The 24,443-nt window shown below is 51.7% G+C and overlaps 1 protein-coding gene and 1 long non-coding RNA gene across 11 annotated transcripts; one reads left to right on the top strand and one right to left on the bottom strand.

The window, feature by feature from the left end:
• Window positions 1–319: 319 nt before the first annotated feature.
• On the top strand, window positions 320–5,601 carry LOC144310930 (uncharacterized). Of its 9 annotated transcripts, none has more exons than XR_013376591.1 (6): window positions 320–659; window positions 1,379–2,201; window positions 2,334–2,769; window positions 3,084–3,459; window positions 3,574–4,782; window positions 5,088–5,601. It is a non-coding gene; the product is annotated as an uncharacterized LOC144310930 (long non-coding RNA). The 9 variants fall into 9 exon arrangements; XR_013376595.1 differs by lacking the exon at window positions 5,088–5,601 and having other exon boundaries at window positions 324–659; window positions 1,379–1,563; window positions 1,658–2,201; window positions 3,574–4,874; XR_013376594.1 differs by lacking the exon at window positions 5,088–5,601 and having other exon boundaries at window positions 325–659; window positions 1,379–1,563; window positions 1,661–2,201; window positions 3,574–4,874.
• Window positions 1,405–24,173, bottom strand: LOC144310927 (myosin-3). Of its 2 annotated transcripts, XM_077892635.1 has the most exons (40): window positions 24,052–24,173; window positions 23,013–23,223; window positions 21,838–21,981; window positions 21,344–21,500; window positions 20,481–20,508; window positions 19,591–19,699; window positions 18,766–18,858; window positions 17,788–17,851; window positions 17,610–17,708; window positions 16,732–16,835; window positions 16,508–16,646; window positions 15,715–15,833; window positions 15,483–15,632; window positions 14,578–14,748; window positions 14,173–14,479; window positions 13,986–14,056; window positions 13,318–13,405; window positions 13,116–13,233; window positions 12,609–12,732; window positions 12,382–12,518; window positions 12,043–12,298; window positions 11,615–11,857; window positions 11,352–11,528; window positions 11,095–11,240; window positions 10,924–11,014; window positions 10,128–10,517; window positions 9,891–10,017; window positions 8,264–8,382; window positions 7,889–8,085; window positions 7,334–7,517; window positions 6,511–6,676; window positions 6,102–6,226; window positions 4,998–5,306; window positions 4,663–4,866; window positions 4,463–4,588; window positions 2,964–3,134; window positions 2,767–2,871; window positions 2,332–2,427; window positions 2,085–2,222; window positions 1,405–1,552 (listed from the first exon to the last, which is right to left on the bottom strand). In XM_077892635.1, exons 2-40 carry the CDS (start codon window positions 23,214–23,216, stop codon window positions 1,526–1,528), a joined length of 5,823 nt encoding a protein of 1,940 aa, XP_077748761.1. In that variant the 5' UTR covers window positions 23,217–23,223; window positions 24,052–24,173; the 3' UTR covers window positions 1,405–1,525. The 2 variants fall into 2 exon arrangements, with proteins under 2 accessions (XP_077748761.1, XP_077748760.1); XM_077892634.1 differs by having other exon boundaries at window positions 1,405–2,222.
• Between the last annotated feature and the right edge of the window lie 270 nt (window positions 24,174–24,443).

The raw sequence follows: 24,443 nt of genomic DNA, 5'->3' as shown, positions 1-24,443 counted from the left end.
ATAGTGTCCAGTGGTCTCTATGTTCATGACCCCAGAATTCATCAGGGGCTCGTAATTCATTCCACAGTTGTGATGTTCCAGTTCTTTCATTTCTTTCTTTACCAGTTTGAGGACGCCTGTAGCAAGAAACCATCTGCTTTCTGTGTGGCCCACTTCCCACCACAGGCAATCCGCAAGGGTCCTTGTCATTCTGGACGGCAGTGACCCTCGGCCCGGTGTCCTCGTTGGACTTGTTCTCACCGCAACTCCTCTCAGCAGCGGCCGCCCCACAGAGACATGCCACCTTTTAGTCCCAGTGTAGCCAGGGAGTATTGAAAGCAGGTCAAAGAGACAAGATCTTGGAGACACAATTCTCTGAAACCACCCACACACCAAATCTGACATCAATATCGGCCTCCTTTCTAGTGACAGGTCCCAGGAGGCGCTTAGGTCCCAGTCAGGTGCTGAGAACACCCCCCTTCCCTCCCCTGACCTTTGACACCCACTGAGTCTCTCCTCATCTTCTAGAATTGGACAAAGAAAGGAACCCAGGGCAACTATTTCTGACTCATCCCAGGTTAGAAGATTCTATTTCCAATAGTGGCCTAGCCAGAGAATTATTGTGACTTGCCACCATTTTTCCTCTCTCAAGATAAAGACAGGTTTACCCTGGGTAAAGGGTAAGATTTTCTGTTGGGCGGCTTTAAAATAGTGCAGAGGGAGCCCGGGACTCGGTGGTAGATTCTGACAGAGTCTGGGAGGGAGCTGACACGGCCTCAATCATTGGTGTATTCGTGATGGTTCACACAGCATTTGCATGGAGGCTGCCCCACAACCTTGGCTGGACTCCAGGTCCTTCCTGACTGAATGTAGAGGAGGGAAGTCTGTCCCTTGCCCTACGACCCTGTCTAACATGACACAGGGTCTTCCTGACCCTGAGCCTTTGTGTTCCCCTCACACCATACCGAGAGGCAACTCTTTTGACAAACTCTCCTATCTTCCTCCCCCTGCCAAAGTAGTGGTTAATCTAAGATATTCTTTCTTTATGATCTAATCTCACATTTAAAAGCAATTTCTGGGGGTCTGGGTGGTACAGTGGGGCAAGTGTTCAATTCTTGGTTTCAGCTCAGGTCATGATCACAGGGTCATGAGATCGAGCCCTGTGTTGGGCTCTGTGCTGACTGTGGAGCCTGCTTGAGATTCTCTCTCTTTCCCACTTGTTCCCCCCCTCTCTGTCTCTCTCACTCTCAAAAAAAAAAAAAAATCTTATAAATAAATATTAAAAAAGCAACCTCTCCCTGTCCCCAAACACACACACCAGAGGACTTTATCACATCTGCCCACAGACATTTCAACATCAGGCACAAAAACCACCAAGCAATGAACCATTTCCACACAGGGAAGAGAAAACAAATACAGCCTCGATTTGGAAACGAAGCAGAGTTTAATGCATGTGATAGAGTCCCATGGAAATGAACTGTAATGGCCAGGAACCATGAAAATACACATTTTGCATATTTCCCGTCCTGCTCCAGAAGAGGCTCACTCACTCTTCGCTCTCATGGACCACCATCTGGAAAGAAAGTGGGTGTTTTTGATTATGTCAGGTGGCAGACCCACATTTCTTCCCGTCCCCTCTCCCCGCAAGCATTTGGAGTTGCTCGCTGCTGTTTTTCAGTAGGACAGGATATTTGGGGGACCTCAGGAGAATACTTGGTTGCACACGTGGAGAGGGTCACCCCGTAGCCTAAGAACCTGGGAATAAGCTGCATCCTCGGGGACGTCCTACCTCTGGTTATCTACCTACACATAAGGTGACTGCCGACTAGAACCAGCAGAGGGCTGGAAAGATCCCGGCCAGAAACACGCTCCTTCCTTCTCAGGATGGCATTTGCTTTATTGCAACTTGGGTTTTGGTGAAGTTCTTCTCAGCTAAGTGACTTTAAGCCAATCCCTTCCTTTCCTGAGCCTGAGACTGACCAGGTTCTAAGGTTCTTCTCAGCCCAGAAGTGTCTTCTCACTGCGGGCTCTTCCCAGGTGGCCCCGGGGGATGCAACGCTGGTGCACACCTGCTTCCCCAACCGGTGGTGCTGGGAACCACCTACCCTGCTGGAGGTGAAGTCGCGGGTCTTGGCACGAAGCTTATTGACTTGAGATTCTGCAATATCAGCACGTTCTTCTGCCTCTTCGAGCTCATGCTGAGCTTTGCGGAATTTGGTGAGGTGGGCGTTGGCTTGTTCATCCTAAAACCAGAGAGCCCAGGCAGGTTGAGGGGAGCGCGCACCCACCGTAGGGCTCACAGGGAGGGACAGGCCAGGCTGCCGTTCTAAAATCACAGTGTGTCTGACTTACAGCCTCCTCCGCCTGCCTCTTGTAGGACTTGACTTTCACTTGGAGTTTATCCACCAGGTCCTGTAACCTCAGCACGTTCTTTCTGTCCTCTTCACTCTAAAGGCAAGAACACAGCCTGTAGCTAGAAGAGGAGGGGGGAGTCACTTGAGGTCTGGCCAATTTTCTGGGGCAGCAGGTGTCTCCCCCTCTTCTGGAGAGAGAACCCAGGGTGGTGTTTGTGCTTTATAGAGAAAATACCTATCGGGCTTGCTTTCTCTTACCTGGTAAGTTATTTTGTTTTAACGATTTTATTTATTTTTTCATGAGAGACACAGGCAGAGGGAGAAGCAGGCTCCATGCAGGGAGCCTGATGCGGGACTCGATCCCAGGACCCCGGGATCACGCCCTGAGCCAAAGGCAGATGCTCAACCACTGAGCCACCCAGGCATCCCTTACCTGGTAGGTTAATTCCTTTACCCGCCGCTCGTATTTCCTCAGGCCCTTGACAGACTCTGTGTTCTTCTTCTGCTCCCCCTCAAGCTCAAACTCCAGCTCTCGGATCTGAGGAAACAGTTGGGAAGTTAGTCTGGGGCTGGGGAAGGAGCGGTTGAGGCCAGAGGCCCTGCTGATGCAGGGGGTCATCCCACCATTACCCGCGTCTCCAGTTTCTGGATCTGCTTCTTCCCGCCCTTCAGGGCCAGCTGCTCAGCCTCGTCCAGACGATGCTGCAGGTCCTTCACCGTCTGCTCCATGTTCTTCTTCATCCGCTCCAGGTGGGCGCTGGTGTCCTGCTCCTTCTTCAGCTCCTCGGCCATCATGGCCGCCTGTAAATGCAGACAAAGACCAGGTGCCTTGTTGCTGAGCAGAGCCACGCTAGAGAAGGACAACAGGCAAGGCAGTGATTGAGCCTACCCTTCCACAGTGGAACGTGAGAAGAGCTACGCTGGGGACATAACCCAAGCAATGCCATGGCCAGGGACTGGATGGAAATTTTTGGTTTCTTCCCTTTCTTAAACTGGCCTCCTTGGGACCTTACTCTACCCACTCCTCCCCGCCCCGGCAAATTCTTTATTTCTTGTCACCAGTATGTTTTCAAAGGAACCCAAGGCCTGGAGAAGACCCAGTTGGGACCCGCATGGCAAGTTTGGGGTGAGTGAGTTGTTGTTTTTTTTTTGTTTTTGTTTTTGTTTTTGTTTTTGTTTTTGTTTTTGTTTTTGATTTTGTTTTTGTTTTTAAAAACACTATTGCTTTATTCACTACCAGCAAGACTGGCCTGCACGGGGTGGTGGATGCGGGGCTCAGGTCAGTATAGGATGTGAGGAGGACGTGATGACTGGGAGGCTGTTTTGAAGGAAAGAAGAGTTCTGGAGGCCGGGCCCAGGAACCCCTCAGATTTACTTCTGGAAATGTGGAGACCTTATTGTAAAGGAGTCATGGCAAGCTATGGTCATGCCACCGGTAAGATTAGGAAATTCTTGGAAATCTGGCTGCCCATCGAGGTGAGGTCCAGTTTCTTCATCATGCCCTTCATCAAGGGCACCACGGTCCTTCTGTGCTTTGTGAAGGCGGCCAGTTCTGTGTTCCTGAAGGTTAGGAACTCTGTCCGGGGAGAGTGAGTCTAAGGGAAGGCGGGCGGGGTACCGAGGCCTGCAGAAGCGCCAGCAGAAGAGGTGCAGGGGCCCCACCAGGCGGCAGGTGGCGCTGTGGAGCTGTGGCCGCCAGGGACCAGGCCGCTCAGGTGCAGGTGGGAGGGCTGGCGACCCGCCCTGTGAACTTGGGTGAGACCCCGAGACACCGGCATCTGAGGGTCCCGTTTCCATCTTTGCAATAAGTCAGATATTGCAGGGAAGAAGAGCATACCTCTCTGTGGGCTTTAGAAAAGGACTAGAGTCCTTTCCGGTCTTTTTTTTTTTTTTCCTGTGCTTCATTATTTATCATTATGGCCTTTTAAATGTGCCGGAGGGGATGTGCGGAGTTGGATGGGAGGGGGAGGCGGATTGTAGTTTGGGAGCACAATGCAGCCGCGTGCCCTCCCCGCTCCGGGAAGGCCCCAACCTGCCTAGTGGGAGCTATCTCGGGGTGGGGGAGCAGGAGGGGCTTCAGTGCGGCCGGATGTGGCCGCCACACACAGGCAGAGGATGGGACCCCTTACGTCTGTGATGGCCTTCTTTGCCTTCTCCTCCGCATTCCTCGCATCCCTGCTGGCGTCTTCAACCTCGCTCTGGAGCTGTGTCAGGTCGGCCTCCAGCTTCCTCTTGGTGTGGATGAGGCTGGTGTTCTAGGGCAGGAGGAGCGGTGTCACCTGGTGCGGGTCAGGTGTGGGTCTCTCCCCCCTGCCTGCCGGCCCCTCACCTGGGTGTGCAGCAGCTGCACCCTCTCGTTGGCGTCCAGGAGCTCCTGCTCAGCCAGCTTCCGAGCCCTCTCCGTCTGCTCCAGCGACGCCCGCAGCTCCTCCACCTCTGCCTGCAGCAGGTTGGCTCTGCGCTCCACCATGGCCAGCTGCTCCTTGAGGTCCTCCTGGCCCCGGAGGGCGTCGTCCAGGTGGAGCTGGGTGTCCTGGCCAGACAATCAGGGAGAGGAAGGTCTCGTCGGCATTGAGACATTGGAGCCTTGAGTCAAGTCTCTGTTTTTGAGTGTTTGCGGACAGGAGAGGTGTCCCCCCACCCCCCCGAGGAGCTGCCTCCAACCTTGAGCTGCCCCTGCACGCTCCGGAGGTGCTTGAGGGTCTCGGCTGCCTGGCGGTTGGCGTGGCTCAGCTGGATCTCAATCTCATTCAGGTCCCCCTCCATCTTCTTCTTGAGCCTAATGGCCTCATTCCGGCTCCGCACTTCGGCGTCCAGGGCGCTCTGCATGGTCTCCACCGTCCTCTGGTAGTTCCTCTTCAGCTGCTCGATCTCTTCGTCTTTCTCGGCAATCTTCCTGTCGATTTCTGATTTCACCTGCGTCAGTTCAAGCTGGATCCGGAGGATCTTGGCCTCTTCATGCTCAAGGGCGGCCTTGAGGGAACAAAAATAAAACAGACTAGTGCCGGTGAAGGGACAGAGCCTGCTACACCACCGCCCATTGTGATGATGAAGCTGCATGGGTCATTCACAACTGTAACTCTACAATATTCAAAACTCTCTTTAAAAAAAAAAATCCCCGGGGGCACCTGGGTGGCTCAGTCGGTGAAGCTCTGCCTTCCACTCAGGTCATGATCCTGGGGTCCTGGGACTGAGCCTGGTGTCGGCTCTCTGCTTAGTGGAGAGTCTGCTTCTGCCTCTGCCCCCCCTCCCCTGCTCCTGCCCCCTCCTCCCCTCAAATAAATAAAATCTTTAAAAAATAAAAAAATTTTTAAAAGTCCTCATTTACCTTCAGTGTGGAAATAATATCTCTTTCATCTCTGTTTGTTTCTTATTATACCATCAAACAATAACAATATTGAAATCTTCCTACTTCTTAGGAGCACAAAGCACCTTATGGATACTTTAAATTCATCTAAGGTCTTGTAAAATCTTATTTTCAGACCTATTTTAATGTAATGAGTTTTCTCCAATAGAGCCAAGATAATCCACAGGTTTATCTTATGCCATTTGATAGGAAAGGAGTGGGCCTCGGGATTGGGGCTTGGCAGAGATGGGAAGGCAGGAAGGCAGACACAGAGGGAGGCCAGCTAGCCCCTCCACCACCTGCCCCCACCATCTCAACCCACCCATCTCCTCCCACCTGCCCCCACCCCCAGGCTGCAACTCCACCCTGATCCAGGACACTACCCCTGCCTCCATCTCTGCTGGCTCTTTCGTTCTGCTCACCTCTGCTTCCTCAAGAGCCAGCTGGATATCTGCCTTTTCCAGTTCGATCTGCTTCCTTGATTTCTCCAGTTCATGGATGGTTTTACCATTCTCAGCAATTTGTTCCGTGAGGTCCGCAATCTCCTCTGCAAAGACAGAAGGTTAAGTTGCATTTGAGCACCTCTGCACAGGTTTCCAGGCACGGTAAACACCTACTGAGCGTTTTGTAACTAGTTCGCCGTAATTCCAAGGTGGCTGTTTCCTAGAGATAAGACACCGTGTGTAGACAGAGGCTCTGATGTCACCCCACAGGTGATGGGGGCTTTCTGCACATGCACCAACCCACCCGCGTGCAGGGCTTTGTGCCTGAAGCCATGCCCACCCGGGCAGGGGTGCCAAGGGGGGCATTGGGCTGTCTCAAACTGCTTACGCTCCAGATTCTTATTTTCTCGTTTCACAGTTTCCAGTTGATCTAAGGCTTCCTCGTAGGCATTTTTCAGTTTGAAGAGCTCGGTGCTCAAGGAACGTGACTCCTTCAGAGAAGCTTCCAGTTCTGCCTGGCTCTCCTCACACTTGGTTTTCCATTCGGCTACCACCTGGAACACAGGCATGGGAGGTGGGTCCTTGGTCAGCTCGTCCCCAAGCTCCTAACTAAGCAAAACACTAAGGTAAATACTCCTAGAATTGGAGCTTCACTGGGCAGCATGTCTTGCCTTAGCTCCTTGGTTCCATAAATTTACTCAAGATTGGTCAACATATCAACAACAGTTGCCATCTCCAAAAAGCACATGGATCCTCCAGGGAGGAATTCTCTGGGCCTCACTGCCCTTTTCTTACTATGAGAATGGCCCTGCACTTCTAAATATTTCCTTAAAACTTTGGTTCAAATCAACCTTAATGTCATACCTTTTGGGAGGCTTTCGGAGAGCCTCCCAATGGGATCTGAGTTAGATTTACACATGTCAGCCACCCAGACAGACCAGCAGTGTGGGAGAGACCAGAAATGTGTGGAACTGAACACATGGTAACAATAGGTTTGTGTCTACTGACAATGCTTGATATGGACCTCCACCCCCATCCCATGCCCGGTTCATTTTACGCACGAGGAAACGACAGCCCAGGGAAGCTTGGGAGTTGCCCGAGGCCACACAGCTGATGGGGCAGAGTCAAGACTGGGGCCCAGTCTCCTCCTTCCATGACTACCAGGGGGTCCCCATGTGAAGCATGCAGCTTGCACGGAGCTGACCCCACACCTTGTCAAAATTCCTCTGCTTTTTGTCCAGAGCGGCGGCCAGTGAGTTGGCCCTTTCAACATCAACCATCAGATCCTCGACTTCCCCTTGCAGCCTCTGCTTGGTCTTCTCCAGAGAAGCACATTTAGCATTCACTGCCTCAACCTGTTCCTCCGAATCCTGAAGGCGCTGAGCGAGTTTTTTCCTTAAAGAATGTGAAAGGGAAGCAGACACTATTCAAACCTCGACCCTCTTGAACATCACTGTTCATCAAGTTGGAATTGCTCATCTGTGTGACTCAAACATCCATTTGCCTTCAAAAGCCCAGAAGAATTTCCTGTCTGCTAAAAACTAGTGATCAATAACCTGCCTTGTCTCTAACCAAGATCAGAGTTGTTTGTTTTAATGCAGTGTGCTAACACCAAGTCCCTCTCATGGAGCGCACAGCACTGCATTAAGACACACAAAAGGTGGGGAAACATCTTGTAACGTAACAAGTAGTTCAGAAGCCAGTGCCATCTATCTTATCATCATTTGAGACCTCTCATTCTTCTACAGGCAAATGGACTCGCATACTTGGCCTCCTCCAACTCCTCGGTGCGCTGGATGGCGTCCGTCTCATATTTGGTCCTCCACTGGGCCACCTCGCTGTTGGCCTTGGACAGGGCCCTCTGCAGCTCGGCCTTGCCCTCCTGCTCCTCCTCATACTGTTCCCGCAGCAGGTCACAGTCATGGCGGGAGGACTGCAGGGCGTGGGCCAGGGCGTTCTTGGCCTGCAGCAGTCAAGAAAGAGGAGACCCCCCCACCCCAGTGGATGAGTGTTTCCATGTCGTGGACATGATACAGTCCAGGGGTGTTCCTATATCATCACCTACTGAGTCGAGCTGCCCTGTTCTCCTGCAGGTGGTAACTGAAGACCAGACCAAGGAAGCACTCTCTCAAATGAGGTACCTTGCTCTCTTCCTCTAACTGCCTCTTGAGCTCTTCTATTTGCTGGGTAAATGCTTGCTTGCTCCTGGAAAGTTGGGACACAATGCTTTCCTTTTCTTCCAGTTGACGACTCAGTTCCCCTGTGTCCAGAAGGAGATATTTTCACGTTATTCACTTACTCATCCATTCATCGAGTTCCTACTATGTGTAAGGATCGTGCTAAGATCCAGGGAGACAGTAAATGACAGGGTGTAGTCCTTTCTTGGGGGAGATGAGAGGTTTCCATGAGAAAGAAACTGAAGACACAGCCACTAGGGTGTTGTTATAAACTACTAGAAGCCTGGAGTGACTTTTGTCAGTAAAACCCATTGAGAACGATTATAAATTGAAATACCTAAAAAAGTTCAGAGACCTTCCAGTGGCTGGTGTTTCCAGCTGCTTGTTGATTTGTCATTAAGATATTAGTGTCTTCCCTTGGACTTTATAGCTCGTAATTTGAAGTTAGACTCTTGGGTAAATATGGTGGGGTCAGGTTTATATGCTTATACAGAAGTAAGAAGGAAAAGGTGGGGGGAGAGGCCTTATGACCCCAGAGGTGAATTCCCCAGATGATTACAGAAGTGGAAACTAAACCTCAACCACAACCTTGGCTGTGGCTGACAGCAAAGGACTGATGAATTCACTGGGATGATGGGCTGGAGGACCAGGCCTGGGTGAGGCCACGTTTTCTAGGTAAAAGCCCCAGATAACGTTCCCCTAAATTCCTTAATTTTTAAAATATTTGTTTATATATTTTGGAGAAAGAGAGAGTGTGTGTATGTGTGTGTGTGCGCACACGTGCAAGCAGGGGGAGTGGCGGGGGGGGGAGAGAGAGAAAGAGGCAGACTCCCCACTGAGTGTGGATCCTGACATGGGGCTCAATCCTAGGACCCCAAGATCATGACCTGAGCTGAAATCAAGAGTTGGATGCTCAACCAACTGAGCCACCCATGTGCCCTGTTGTCCCCACATATTTGTACTACCCGGAGCCTATTCAAATTGGCTATTTCTTTACCTATTATCTAAGATGCTTGTTCGCAGACCACAGATCTGAATTTGTGTGCAGCAAGAAACAGAAAAGACTTGGGAGTTTGTTTCTAGTCCCATTTATGCCATTTTATTTATTTATTTGAGAGAAAGAGAGTGAGTGAGAGAAATAAGGAGCAAGGGGATGGGCAGGGGGAGAGGGAGAAGCAGATTCCCTACCGAGCAGGGAGCCTACTCCATCCCAGAACCCCAGGAGCATGACCTGAGCCAAAGGCAGACACTTAATTTAACCAACTGAGCCACCCAGGCACCCCCACTCCCATTTCTGTCATTTAGAAAATTTTGTACCAAGGCATTATTAATGTTGAAAGAGCTTGAACCAGGCCATATTCTGAGTCTCCTCTCATTCCAATCTGCTTTGCTTACTCCTATTTTACCAAACTGTCAATGTTCCCTCCTTCATATTTTGAATGACTTTTTTGAGGGTTGTTCTGATTGCTTCTCTCTGAAAAGATGCTTCCCTAGAGATTCTCCCCCACACAGCACTGCTCTTTAGTGTTGGCCAGTTGCCCTCACTCCCCAGGCGACCAGGAGGCGTGGGCCCCCCCTTCCCATCACTCACCAGCCTCTGTCTGCAGACGAGACTTCTGTGTCGCCAGCTCGCTCATGCTCCTCTGGATTTCCTCATTCTTGCCCCTGGCCTCACTTAGCTGATCCTCCAAAGTTCGGCATATTTTCTCCAGATTGGCCTAAAGTGTTGAGAAGGGGGAGAAAATTGAGTCCATATTCAGACTGGAATGATCCCAGAGACCCAGAGATGTCTCTCATCAAAAGTATGGGCCCCACCCTGCCCGAGCACCTTAGATTTTGACACGCTCTCCACATTGCTGGACAGATCGTCGATCTCCAGCTTGAACTCGCTCTTCTCCTTCTCCAGCTTCTGCTTGACCCTCTGCAGGTTGTCTATCTGCTCCCCGAGCTCGGCCACGCTGTCTGCGTGCTTCTTCCTCAGGGTGGCCAGCATGGCTTCGTGCTGCAGGGTGGCCTCCTCCAGGTCCCTGCGCATCTTCTGGAACTCGGCCTCCCGCTTCTTGTTCAGCTCGATCTGGGTGGAGGTGACACCTCCTGCCTCTTCCAGCCGCTCGCTCAGCTCCTCCAGTTCCCGGGCATAGTCGCTGCGCTGTTTCTCTGTCTTTGCACGGGTCGCCCGCTCCGCCTCAATCTCTTCTTCCAGTTCCTCAATCCGAGCCTGGGGAGGGTGACCATTCACTCATGGACAGTGGGTCCCCAGGGTGACTCGCTCTGGACATCAAGTACAGGCTTGTTTCCATGCTCATTAAGCAAACCAATGTTTGGGCTTCTCCCCCAGGAATAGGACTATTGTTAATTTCCTTTGCTATGAATTTTTTCTGCCCCAACATGGTCATGACCCCTGCAGTGACCAACCCAAGATATTGTCTGTTCAGCTGAAATGTTGACCCCAAATACCTTCATGATGTATTTTAAATTATGGAAAGGTTGCTCATTGCTGCTATGTCATCCTAGCAGAAAGGAAACCGTGGTTCAGCCCACTTGCTTGAAATGGCTTACAGCAGATGGCACCCAGCCCATGTGAGTGACCTTCCCGGGAAAGAAAAGTCCAGGCTGCCTCCTACCTGTAGCTCTTTGATCTTCTTCTGAAACTGGAGGCCCAGAGTCTGCTCGTCTTCCACTTTGCTTTGCAGCTGACTGTATTCAAAATCCTTCCTGGGAAGGGAAATGTGGAACGTGTGAAGACACAATAGCCAGAGACTTGGAAGATTGAAACCAGTGGTTTTGGGACATACTTCTTGAGCCTTTCATCCAGCTGCTGCTTATCATTCTCCAGATCTAATATGGACTCTTGGGCAAGCTTCAAGTCTCCCTCAAGCTTCCTTTTGTTCCTTTCCAGATCTACACGGAGCTTCTTTTCTTGTTCGAGGGAACTTTCCAGCTGCAAAGGGCACCATATCCTTTTGAGAACAAATGCTTTGCACCAGAGGGTTCATGGGGGGCTCTTCCAACTCTGAGGGTCTAGGATGCCCAATTAGCACCATTGACTTACATCATCGACCTGCTGTTCCAGTTTGCTCTTGATTTTGGTCAAAGAATTGACTTTGTCTTCTTCAGCTTGGAGGTCATCCAGGGCCTGCTGGTGGGCCTCTTGGAGGGCCTTCTTCTCCCTGGTCAGCTTTGCAATGGTTTCGTCCAACCCCGCGAGTTCCTCAGTAAGGTTTTTAACCTAAGAAGAGGCCAAGCAAATTATAAGAATAAATAGTCTGATTCACAATGAGCACACGAAGCCAGGAAGAGCCACGGAGAGAGTACCTTGTTCTCTGTGGCATGCTTCTCCTTTTCGACCTTGGCCAAGGTCAGCTCAAGGTCGTCAATGTCTTTCTTGAGCTCCGAACACTCGTCCTCCAGTTTCCTCTTCTTGGCCGTCAGCTCAGCATTGATCTCTTCCTCATCCTCCGCTCTCTCAGTCACCTCCTTGATCTTGGCCTCCAGCTGGAATTTCGCTTTGATCAGCTGGTCACACCTCTCCTCTGCATCCAACAAGTTTTCACTTTCCTTTAAAAAAAAAAAAAGGATAACAGTTTCCTTTAATGAGATAAGGCTTGTGATATTCCAGTGCCTTGTTATAAACAAAGTCCTTTAGGAAGCATCCCAACTGCAAAGCAAAACATCCCACCCCAAATCCAGTCTTTCTAAATAATCAAATCTACAAGCAAAGGTAACAAATCCTCAACACATACAGCTTGCACTTGGAGCTGCAGGTCATTCTTCTCTTGTACTAGTGTCACCAGTTTTTCCTCCAGTTCCTTTCTTTTCGCCTCTGATTTGGCAAGCTCGTCTTTGGTTTTCTGAAACTCTTCCTTCATGGTGGCCATCTCCTTCTCGGTCTCTGCGCTCTTGAGGAGCGGTTTGATCTTGAAGAAGAGCTTCATCCAGGGCCAGTGCTTGACATTCATGAAAGCACGGATGTTGTACTGGATGCAGAAGATGGACTCCCTGAAAACACAATATGGGTTATCTCCAGGAGAGGCCCCCACTCCCCATAAAGAGCTCATGTTTGACCAGAGACCCTGCTCCACCTTCTCTGCACCATCTTCTGGAATTCCACACGCATGAGGAACCCTCTGCACACCGCTTGTGTCCGGGTAATCAGTTTGGCCAGGCGGTCATCCCGCATTTCCTCCAGGGTCCCCAGCAAGCCAGCCTTGAAGAACACCTTCCAGGGGAGAAGGATGATATGAGTCTATGTGCTGGAGAATTCCAAGAAGGGACTGTGGGCCAGCATCTGGCAGACCTGAGGCATTACCTTGGTATGTCCAAATTTGTACTGAGTGTGGTCAATGTCAATGGAGGCCAAGAGCTTCTCACAAGCTTTCTTGCTGTCAATGAATTGTCCCTCAGGGATGGCACTGGCATTCAGCACTCGGTATCTGCCATTGTAGACACAGAAAGAATCACAGGCCATTAGCAGAGTCATAAACCTTGGAGACCAATGCATTCAGGCTTGTCTTCTAACAGGCCAGGGTCCAGAGAGAGAAAGAAACTTGCCCATTGTCACACTGCTAGGTGGTGTCCTGGAATCTAAGCCTCCTGAAGCTTAGGGCAGGTCTTTTCCTACCATATCATTTATCAGACAAGCTCCTGAGAAAATGTGGAAGAAAGAAGTATGTATATCTTGGCTGGGAGGTAGGGCAATCATTTGACATGAAGGCCCACACTGCTCTGTCGAAGTGGATTACCAGTATTTCTCCCTCTCAAATTCAAGCATCTACACACCTCAGCAAGAAGTATATAGAACATTTTTATTATGCACCTTTGTTTAAAATCTCCATAGAGAATCCTGTTTGGGAACCCCTTCCTGCAGATGCGGATCCCTTCCAGAACACCGTTACACCGCAGCTGGTGCAGGACGAGGCTATGTTCCATAGCCCCTGAGAAAAGAAGCAAGAGATTTCAACATCACACAGGATTTCTCAGAAATTGAGCCCTATCTACAGCAGCAGCAGGTGTCTCACCTGGGGTTTTGGTTTCATTGGGAATTATACAGCGCACGAAGTGAGGATGAGTCGTTCTTAAATTTGACATCAGCTTGTTCAGATTTTCCTAAAAGATGAAATTTGACAGTCTACTGTAGGCTTTTACAAAGATGGAGATATACTGTAATGAAGACTAGGATACGCATTTTCAACTTATCTTGGATTCTAAAGAATGGAATTATTTAACTCTTTAATAGCCCGTGGCTAGAGATACAGGCACATAACTGATACACGGTGAACCAGAAACTAACCACATACAGAATGCTCTCTGAAACCAGTTCCAGAAATGTGTCTGGCTCCACTGGGAGCTTGAGATGCTGTTGCCTGTGTCCCTCAAGCAAGTAGGAAAATTTGTGATGAGGATTGCTTCCCACCCTCACCCCAGGCCAGCCAACCCAACTACCTGCAGAACAAAATAATTGAATTCTAGACCAACATTTGTTAAACCTCGTTTATATAGCATATATATTTATATATTATTATATATTTGTGTATTTATGTTTTATCATAGTACCACTCAGCTTCACCAAGTAACAGCAGATTAAGACCACATTACCATTCTTGAATAAACCAGTCAGGATCTCTACATCACTCATCTTAAGATCATTTACACCAATTACAAGCAGATAAACTTGTGTTTTTCTTACCCTGAAAAGGGCAGAGACAGTTTGGAAAGAAGAACCCTTCTTCTTGGCAACTTTCTTCTTTCCACTGTCAGCTGAAAAACATAAAAGATGGCACAACACTGTTATCAGATCTCTAGGGATCTTTCAGGCCTGAGAACTGAGTGGCGGGAGAAAGCATGAATATAAGGCAGTCCGTGGAGTCTGTTACCATCTGCTGTTGCAAAGGTGGCGTAGAGGTGCGCCAGGAGCCTGTTGGAGGACTTCTGGTACAGCCCCACCACGGTCTCGTTCAGGGGGTCCTTGTTCTTCTCCAGCCAGCCCGAGACACTGTAGTCCACGGTGCCTGCGTAGTGGATCAGTGAGAAGTGCGCTTCGGCCCTGCCCTTGACCACCTTGGGCTTCTGGAAATTGCTGGACTTGCCCAAGTGCTGGTCATAGAGCTTGTTCTTGAAGGAGGTGTCTGTGGCCTTGGGGAACATACACTCCTCTTCCAGGATGGAGAAGATGCCCATGGGCTGGATTAAAGCAAAGCAAAATGCACATAGGGTAAATATGAGCTGCAGGATGAGCCGCAGAATTTAAGAGAAGTTACTGGCTGGACAGATCGGACCACCTTCTCAATGAGCTCGATGCAGGCAGCCAGGTCCATCCCGAAGTCGATGAAGGTCCACTCGATGCCCTCCTTCTTGTACTCCTCCTGCTCCAGCACGAACATGTGGTGGTTGAAGAACTGTTGCAGCTTCTCATTGGTGAAGTTGATGCACAGCTGCTCCAGGCTGTTATACTAAAACCAAAATATAGTGTCCAGGTGTGAATTTAGGTTGCCTTCAAAATCAAAGACCCGTCCACCTCCCTCCTCTTTGCCTCTGGCTCTGTCAACTCATTTATTCCCTCAGCTACGGGCATGTTCTTCAATGTCTAGCCCAGATCCCATCTCTTCCCTGGAGACGTCTCTGAGCTTCCAGCCCGAAGGTGTTTTCTCTGTCTGCCGAGTCCCCACGGTCGGGTCTCTCCTGTGCACCGACCACCGTCTGCTTATTCTGTAGTTACTTTTCCGTGTACCATATATACCTTCTGTTTTCCTCTATAAACTCAAGCTTATCTTTCATTCGCCAGCATGTCTTGTGTCTGGAAGACACCAAATATATGCTCTTATGGCTGGCTATATGCTTCTAACCTAGAACCAGCAGGATATTTATGTAAATATTGTGCGATTGGCTTATCAGATTCTCTGTATGCTTGGCTCTTCCTAGGTCAATAATTGCATTTGAGTTCTTTCTTTTATTTGTTTAATGTCCTTTATAAAATTCCACTTGTTGCACGTCTTCTCCTCTCTTGGAATTATACAGCCCTCCCCACAAAAGCTGCTTCCCTTCTACTTGATCCGCCCGACAGTTTCCTACCAGATGTGATGCTCTGACATGTCGCTCACCTTGACATCTTCCCTAGAGGATCGTGATGACCCATCCATCCCTCCATACAAAGCCACATGCCATCATGAAAGTAGGGAACCCAGACCTCAAAGATCTCAAAGCCTGCGATGTCCAAAACACCAATGAAGTGTTGTCTTGGCAGCTTCGTGTCCAGTTGCTGGTTGATGCGAGTGACCATCCACAAGAACAGCTTTTCGTAAACTGACTTGGAGAGGGCGTTCACAGCATGGTGAACCTGCCGGGGAAAGAGCACTGGTGTCGGAGGGCAGCGGCCACCGGGAGCCTGCGTTCCTGCCAGCCCTGAGGCGACCGCTTACCTGATCCACTGTTTGACCTTTGGTAACATACTCATTCCCGACTTTCACCCTGGGGAAGCACAGGGCTTTCAGGAGGTCGGAAGAGTTCAGGCCCATGAGATAGGCTGTTTTGTCGGCCACTGCCAGGGAAAGAAAGATGATCACAAAGGGGCACCCCTTATATTTGGCAAAGTAGGAGAACCACTTTGAAACATGATGCAGGTGTTTCAAAGCTTGGGGAAGCTTGTCTTGGTTGTTTTACAATCTTTTTCTTTTTTAAAAAAGATTTTATTTATCTATTAGAGAGAGAGAGCAGGTGCACACAAGCAGTGGGAAGGACAGAGGGAGAGGGACAAGCAGACCCTCTGCAGAGCAGAGAGCCCACGATATGGGGTTCAATCCCAGGACCCCAGGATCGTGACCTGAGCTGAAGGCAGATGCTTAGCCAACTGAGCCGCTGAGCCGCCCCTTATACCTCATCATTAAACCACTTGTGTGTGGCCAGTGGAAGCTACGTCACTTTGAAAGGTTATGGGAAATGAATATGAAAATTCATATGAGAATATGAAAGGTTTTATGGGAAAGCAAGCAGGACTGGGTTCCAGAAAGCCCTGGTCATATCTCATTGCTTCTGAAACAGGCCCATTCTGGTAGTTGAGCAAATGGGGGGCAGTAATGCTGTGCATCAGAGCCCTGGAGGGATTCACCCTTCCTGGTGGAAGGAGGACTCATTGCTTTCAAAAGAGGCACCAAATGATCTCCACTGGCCACCCACCCACCCAGCTCTGGCGAACGGCTTGTGGTTATTTTGTACCTTCAGTGCCATCCGGCTCGGCCTGCTCCTCTCGCTGCTTCTGCTTGAACTTCATGTTCCCGTAGTGCATCACGGCCCCCGTGAGCTTATAGAGCCCAGACTTCTCTTCTGGGGTGAAGCCCAGGATGTCAATGGCACTCTGACATTCAAAGAACAGCATGTTAGTCAATCAACCCTTGTGACGGAGGAGGAGCACCTCGCAGCGCCCTCTCCCTTCTACTTACATCCGTAGCCAACAGCTCCTCTGCATCGTCAATGCTGGCCACCAGGATTTCACCCTGGCTGATGAACGGGTAGTCGTAAGGGTTGGTTGTAATAAGCAGCAGCTCTGAAACGAGAAATGTCAAATAAAGAGGCCCCACGGATGCAAAGGAAACATCCACCCATCAACATCTGGGACTTGAGCTCCTAGATTCTGGGCTGAGACCTTCCCTGCTGGAGCCCAAACTGAATTTAGAGTGAGAAATCTCCTCCCAGGCAGCCTCACAATCCCCAGGCTGCGGCGGAACAGACAGTTGGGGAAGTCCAGGCAGCCTGGCCGGGCTGCGTAGATTAAGAGCCCCAGAGAGGACCCAAATTTAGGCTTCCTTGCTCTGTGCGTGGATGGCGCCTATTAGTGTAGGCTGGGGAAAATTAAATAAGGGAAGCTGGGTCAGGGAGGAGCCCACCCTGAGGGGAAGCGCAGGTGGTTTGGTATCATCATAGCCTTTTCCAAACTCGTTGAAGGGCTGAAGCCTGTTTCCAGGCCCTGGGGCCAGAAGGCGGAGCTCGCACAGCCCGAGTGCAAAGAAGAAGGTGCCTGTAGGCCTGTGTTGGGTGTAGGAAGGGGCCTGGTGAGGCTGTCGGCCTGGTCAGAGGCTGGTTCCTAGGTCAGTAGGGGGCGCCGGACGACAATGAAACAGTCGTTCAGCAGGCGTGCAGGGGCCCGGGCTGGACTCCGTCCTGGGCTAATCTTCCTAATCTCCGTGTCCTTCACCCGGCACATCCCCTTCTGCAGCCCCTCCCGCTTCTAAAAGAAGCTTCCCCTGTGGGCTGCCGCGTCTCCGCGGAGAGGCAGGGGCAGCCCTCCCGGTCCCACGACGTCAGAGCCCGGACGCCTCACCTATGAGCTCAGGCTTCTTGTTGGAAAGAATCTGGTAGAAGATGTGGTAGCTTCTCTCCGCCTTCAGCTGGAAGGTCACCCTAGATTTCTCCAGCAGATCTACACGCACAGACACGGCAGTTTCCCCAACCGCCCCACCTGCCCCGCGACGCCCCCACCTGCCCTGCGATCCACTTACAGGTTTCGATATCTGCAGAAGCCAGTTTCCCAGTGGTTCCGAAGTGGATTCGGATGAACTTGCCCTGTGAAGGAGGGGTGGGAAGGGGGGACCAGTGTCTCCAGAAGTTCCTGCTAGCCTCCTGGGCCACTGGGTGAAAAGGCGCTTTATTCCCTTACTTAAAAATTTTTTAAAAAAGATTTCATTTATTCACTCATAAGAGACCCAGAGGCACAGGCAGAGGGAGAAGCAGGCTCCATGCAGGGAGCCTGATGTGGGACTCGATCCCGGGACCCCGGGTCATGCCCTGGGCCGAAGGTGGCACTAAACTGAGCCACCAAGGATCCCCTTCCTTACTTAAAATTAAGCGTGTCCTCCTCCTCCTCCTCTTCTCTTCTCCACCATGTTTGATTTGCCAATTCCTCCCAACACCTTGCCCCCTCACCCTCACCCCATCCAGTCCTAAAGTGACAGAATGACTTTTTCCAAGATGTAAATCAAACTGCATCACTTCTCAGCTCAAAGAATCACTCAGTAGCTTCCTGAATACAATCCACACACCCCACCCCACGGGCCCGCCAAGGCCTCCATGCTGGCACATGACCCACCTCTGTCTACCTCTTCTCTCACCTCATGGGACGCGCCTCCTGCCCACCTTCGCAGCCGCCACACCAGCCCTCTCAGGTCCCCTGACTACACCAGGCCCTGCCCCACCGCAGAGAGTGTGCGCTTGCTTTTCCCCACGTCCCTCCTCATCCTGTAGATCTTGGGGTTCACAGGCCAGCCTCCTGCTCTCCCCAGATGCCTGGGGAGACGCTGCCCCCAGTTACTCCATCACATGCCCTGCTTACTGAGCTTCTCACGAAGGCTTCATTATCTGAAATTGCCCGGTGGCTGTGGTTCATTCTGTCTCTGGCCTGTGGCCTCCGGGAGGACCGGAACCCTGCTTCCCCTGAAGGCCCCAGAGAAATCCCAGCTGACCTGAAAACTCAGACTCACAAAGCGGGAGGAGTTGTCATTCCTCACGGTCTTGGCGTTCCCGAAGGCCTCCAGCAGCGGGTTGGCGCTGATGATTTGGTCTTCCAGGGTTCCCTAATGCAAAAGACCAGGGGAGGAAGAAGCCACAGATGACACTGGGAAATGTTCCCCGGCTCTGCTTCTGCGAGTGCCCCTGCTGCCTGTCACATCATGACAGCCTGTCCCTCATCCCTCTGTCCCTGGCCTTCCGGTGGGAGGATCCACCAAATCCTCAGCTTGGCTCAGCTGAAACGCTTTTGCTATTTCCAAAATATTTATTTATTCCAGAGACAGACACACAGAGAGAGGCAGAGACACAGGCAGAAGGAGAAGCAGGCTCCCTGTGGGGAGCCCCATGCGAGACTCCATCCCAGGACTCCAGGATCACGACCTGTGCCGAAGGCAAAGTCTCAACCGCTGAGCCCCCCAGGCACCCCTCCTTGTCTGTCTTGATGTAAAACTCCCTCAATGCTTCAGTTCCTTGCTTTCCTCCAGTGAGACCAGTAGATCATTACCGGCGGTAACCTATCTGTTTTGAAAAGCGACTATCGCTACAGATTTCTTTAAGTCGGTTCAAAGAATAAGCTCCCCAAGCTGCTCCCCCAGATGACCTTCCTTAATTAAGGCCCTAGAGCCTTGCTTTTTAGAACATCTCAGGATCTAGGCCTGGAAGATTGCCCACACACCGGGTTGTCTGCAGGAACTGGCTGTCTGAGGACTTCAGATCCTGGCCTGCCCTCACCCCCCGCTGTGAAGTTAAGGCAAAGGTCACAGGTGGAAGGGCAGCAAGCCTTTCCCTGCCCCCACCTTCATTTTGGAGTCCTTCTTCTTGGCGAGGTCTCCAGTGGCTGCAATTGTTGCAAAGTACTGGATGACCCTTTTGGTGTTCACAGTCTTTCCTGCCCCGGATTCTCCGCTATTTGGAGTGATCAGGAGAGACAGAGAGAGAGAGAGACAGAGACAGAAACAGAGAGAGAGAGAGAGATGTGTCTTGTTGGTATAAACAGCCTCCCCAAGATGTCACACAAAGGCCTGGACATACCCCGAGCCACATGAGACACACGCCTACCAAATAAATGTGAGAAAGTACGTGGAGAGGCAGAAGCCCAAGGGAAGCTTCATCGTGGGCTGAGCTGCCCGGGCAGTGGGTGATTCCAGTTTTCCAAGACCTTACATATACCCTCTTGTGTGTGCATCTCCATCTCTGCCTTTTCATCACAGACTCTGCTCTGTTTTTCTTTTTTCTTTTTAAATTTTTTTTATTTATTCATCAGAAACACACAGAGAGAGGCAGAGACACAGGCAGAAGGAGAAACAGGCTCCCTGTGGGGACCCCGATGCAGGACTCGATCCCAGGACCCCAAGATTCACAACCTGAACCGAAGGCAGACGTTCAATCACTGAGCCACCCAGGTGCTCCCTTCTTGTTTTTTGGAGAGAGAGAGAGAGAGAGTAAGGGGAGGAGGGGCAGAGGGAGAGAGAGAACCTCAAGCAGACTCCCCATTGAGTGCGGAGTCCGACTGAGATCATGACCCGAGCTGAAATCAAGAGTCAGATACTTAACCTGACTGAGCCACCCAGGCGCCCCTACTCGAAGAACTTTCTAATTAATAGAATCCAGTAAACGGTACCTTTGCCTCCTACTTTGGAGACAAAGAGCCACGGCTCCCAAACTGCTCTGTGTCTTAGGTACTTACGTGATCAGGATGGACTGGTTCTCACGATCTGCCAAAGGAAAAAACAAGACAGAGTTGACAGCGATATAAGGAGCTTCCCTAGCCCCACTGCGACCCTTGTGAAGTGGTCACGGTTCACTACACCAGGCCTCTTCCCTATAGTGTTTTGTGTGGTCCTAGGGGCGGCTGGGAGAGCCTCCTTCTTGACAGTGACCCTCAGAGGAGAAGCCTTTACTTCAGACCAGCCAGTGGCTTTTCATCCCACTCGCCTGTTAGGCTTCATCTTCAGCCCTCAAAAATGTTGGCCTCTTATTTTTTTTTTATTTTAAAGATTTTATTTATTTATTCATGAGAGACACACAGAGAGAGGCAGAGACACAGGCAGAGGGAGAAGCAGGCTCCCCAAGCCCGATGTGGGACTCGATCCAGGACCCCAGGATCATGCCCTGGGCTGAAGGCAGATGCTCAACTGCTGAGCCACTCAGGAGTCCTTCATACCTTCATATGTTTATTTTTGTTTTTGTTTTTTTAGATTATATTTATTTATTTGAGAGACAGAGCACAAGCAGGGGGAGCTGCAGGCAGAGGGAGAGGATAAGGAGACTCCCCGCAGAGCACGGAGCCTGATGCGGGACTCGATCCCAGAACCCTGGGATCATGGCCTGAGCCAAAGGCAGATGCTTCACCCACGAATCCCCCCAGGCGCCCTTGTTTCCTATTAGTTTCACCAATGGTTACATTCAATCCAATCTTCCTAGCAGGGCTTGTAGGGCCTGAAAAGGTCTGGCCTCTTCCAGCCTCTTTAACTACCCCAACTGTCCGCCCTCCGTGCTGGAGGACACGCGCCAGCCAGCAGCCCCCTGCCGGCCCCCACAGAGACTCACCTGTCAGCATGAACTGATAGGCATTGTCAGAGATGGAGAAGATGTGGGGCGGGGCCTCCTGGCGCTTCTTGCCTCGGTAGCCCTCCACCACCTCGGGGTTGTACACCGGCAGCCACTTGTAGGGGTTGACAGTGACACAGAAGAGGCCCGAGTAGGTCTACGGGAGCGTACAAGATGCGTGTGTGCGTGTAAAACCCTTGGCCTTTGTCACTCTGTCTCTTTACTCTAACCTTGTAAAGGAGGGATGGGTTTCTCTCTATAGATGAGGCCGCCCTGCCACCAGCAGGTGACACTGCCCAGGCCCAGCCCTCAGCCTGGCTCTCCTGGCCCGTCCCCACTCCTCCTCTTGCGGCCTCTCTTCTTACTGATGCCCCCTTCCTCTCCCACCTGCTGCCTTTCTCCTTCTCCTCCTTTCCTCCACCTTCCCCTCTTTTGTTCCACGGCCTCGTCACCCACACCAGCACCCCTCCCCCCCGGGGACCATGGGCACTGACATAGATCATCCAGGACGTGTAGCGGTCCTTGAGGTTGTACAGCACGGCCGGCTCGTTCAGGTGCGTCAGCATGGCCATGTCCTCAATGCGGTCGAACTTCGGGGGGTTCATCGCATATACGTCCTCTGGTTTGACCACCAGGGTCTGAGTGGGAAGAGGTTCAGTGACTACCTAGTGTCCTCCATGTGCCTTGCCCCTGGTTTTAATTTTCTTGTCCGTCTCCCACAAAGAGCCTGGGTCCCAAGGGGCAGGCGCTGGGGACAAGGTCCCTCGCGGGAGAAGACAGGGACGCCGGGCGGCTCAGGGTGGCTCTGAGGGCCTGTGAATGTGTCTGCACTCTGGGATTTTGCCTTTGTCTCTCTGCAGTGGTCCCATCTCTGGGCGACCTGCCTTCAAGCAGGGACTCACTTAAACCAGCCCATGCCGCCAGCCCTCCCTGTGAAGGCTCTAGACCGTCCTAGGTTCTCATTTGTTGGGCCTGGCTTCCAGGTTGGCAAACCCACCCTCGACCCTGACACCTGACAGGTGCAGAGGGCCAGCCCCCGGGAGCATCAGGGCCTGGTGACGTGGATCAGTGATTCCTACTGCCTGCTTCCTTCACACCCAACCCGGTGACACTATGCTCTCTTCTTCAGATTGTCTTTTTTCTTCTCTGAATTGTTTTTTTTTTTTTTTAAACTTTTCTCAGAACACTTCCAGATGCTTCTGGCCTCGATACCAGAAACCAGTGAAGTCCAGGATTTCTCCCAGCAGCCCCACCACGTTCTGGCCAGAAGGGGGTACACTTCACTGCTCATGGCCTTCCTGAAATAGGGAGGTTGCCACTTCACATGGAGCCTGGGGTCCACTAGGACCCCTTCCCTGCTTTCCCTTCCTTCCCCCGCTAGATGGCAACTGCTAGAGGAAGTAGGGAAACCCAGGCTACCAAAGGAGAGTGTTTTACTGCAGGAGGGGTTCCCAGCCCTGCACCCTCGCGATGCCCTTACAAGGATGTGAACGTTGGCAAAGGCTCCTGAACACGAATTGCTCTGAGTGGCCACATCCGGGTTCTCCTCCTACCCTGCAGCCCAAGGACAGCGGGGAAGCTGAGGCAGGGAAGCCACGTGGGGCATCCAGGTGCCAGAGCCACCTCGGGGGACCCCGCGCGGCCCGTGGAGGGCGAGTTTGAGGCTTACTCGGTTGTCTTCCGTTTCCACCGTGACCTTCCCGTCCTGGGAGCTCTTAATTCTCCCCTTGGCGTACTCCTCCTTTGAGTCGACCACAAAGCAGTAGGTCTTGGCGTCAAAGGGCTGGTTCTGAGCCTCGATCCTCTCCTTTTCCGACTTCCGGAGGAAAGGAGCGGCGATGCCGAACACTTCCATTTCCGTGTCGCTACTCATGGTGCCGCTGGAAGGCAGACGGGCATGTGACCTCGCCGCCACCCCGCTGGGGGCTGTGTCCCCTCAGCTCTGCCTGCCAGTGGCTGCCTGGTGAGCGGAGGCCCCGAGCCCGGCACCCTCCATCCTCTGGGCTTCACCCAAGTGCGCGAAAATTGCTTGTGCATATTTGCCCCGTGGCTTTTTAATTTAATTTAATTTAATTTAATCTTATTTATTTGAGTGTGAGAGAGAGAGAGAATGAGAGCACGAGCAGAGGGAGAAGGAGAAGCAGAGTCTCTGCTGAGCAGGGAGCCCAATGCAGGGCTCGATCCCAGGACCCTGAGGTCATGACCTGAGCTGAAGGCAGATGCTCAACTGACTGAGCCCCCCCAGGGGCCCAGCCCCATGCTTTTCCATGCTAGGGCATAGAGCACAGGTGACCCAAGCTCTTGGGCTTGCTGTGGCCTTGATCAGATCCTTCTGATCAGATGGTGAAGTGTCCCCAGAGAACTCACCTTCCTGACCTGCAAACCCCAGGTGTTGCTGAGGGGAAGCATTACAAATAAATAGCAAAAAACATAAAACAGCACTCTTCCAAGAGGGTGTGCTAAGTGGCAAGTAGCTAAGAAATATTTGGACCCTTCTGAGTCCAGGGGGCCGCCTCCTCACATGGGAAAACCAGCTCTTGCTCCCTTGAGTTGCTCAGACTAGAAGCGCCCTCGGATGCCAACAGCCGGAAGGTTCCTCTCCGGCCTAGGTTGTGCTGTCTGAGCTCTCGGAGACTCCGTGCCTTCAAGGGCACTGGGAGGTTACCCGGAGGCTTCCAACAGCCCGGGGACCCCATCTGCTTCCTTACCTGATGAGTCACACCCACAGGCAGGCAGCGCAGAACTGTAGCCCCGGAAAATCAGACCTGCAACAAATATGCAAAAGCAAAAGTCAGGACACACGGGGCAACATCCGGTGCAGCTCTGAACCCGCTCTTGCTGGGATGGCTCCAGAAGGATAGGGGCAAGCTGCAGGAGCAGGTGGGTCGCGACACACAGGGAAGCCATCAAGGCCGCGAATCCCCCAAGGTCCCATGTCGGGCTCACAGGTCCCCTGTGAGGGGCTGGCAGGAGGGCCGGGGCCCTGAGAGGAGCTCGTGGTTCCAGCCAAGGTCAAGTGTCCCCGTCTTCGGGGAACAGAGAGAAATCTCTGACCGTGGCTCCTCGCCACACAGCAGCGTAGCCTCACAGGGACCGGGCC

The sequence above is a fragment of the Canis aureus genome, chromosome 3 (assembly GCF_053574225.1).
Source record: "Canis aureus isolate CA01 chromosome 3, VMU_Caureus_v.1.0, whole genome shotgun sequence".
NCBI classification, from domain to species: Eukaryota; Metazoa; Chordata; class Mammalia; order Carnivora; family Canidae; genus Canis; species Canis aureus.
The sequence above is the reverse complement of the archived record's forward strand: the minus strand, read 5'-3'. Positions and strand labels throughout refer to the sequence as shown.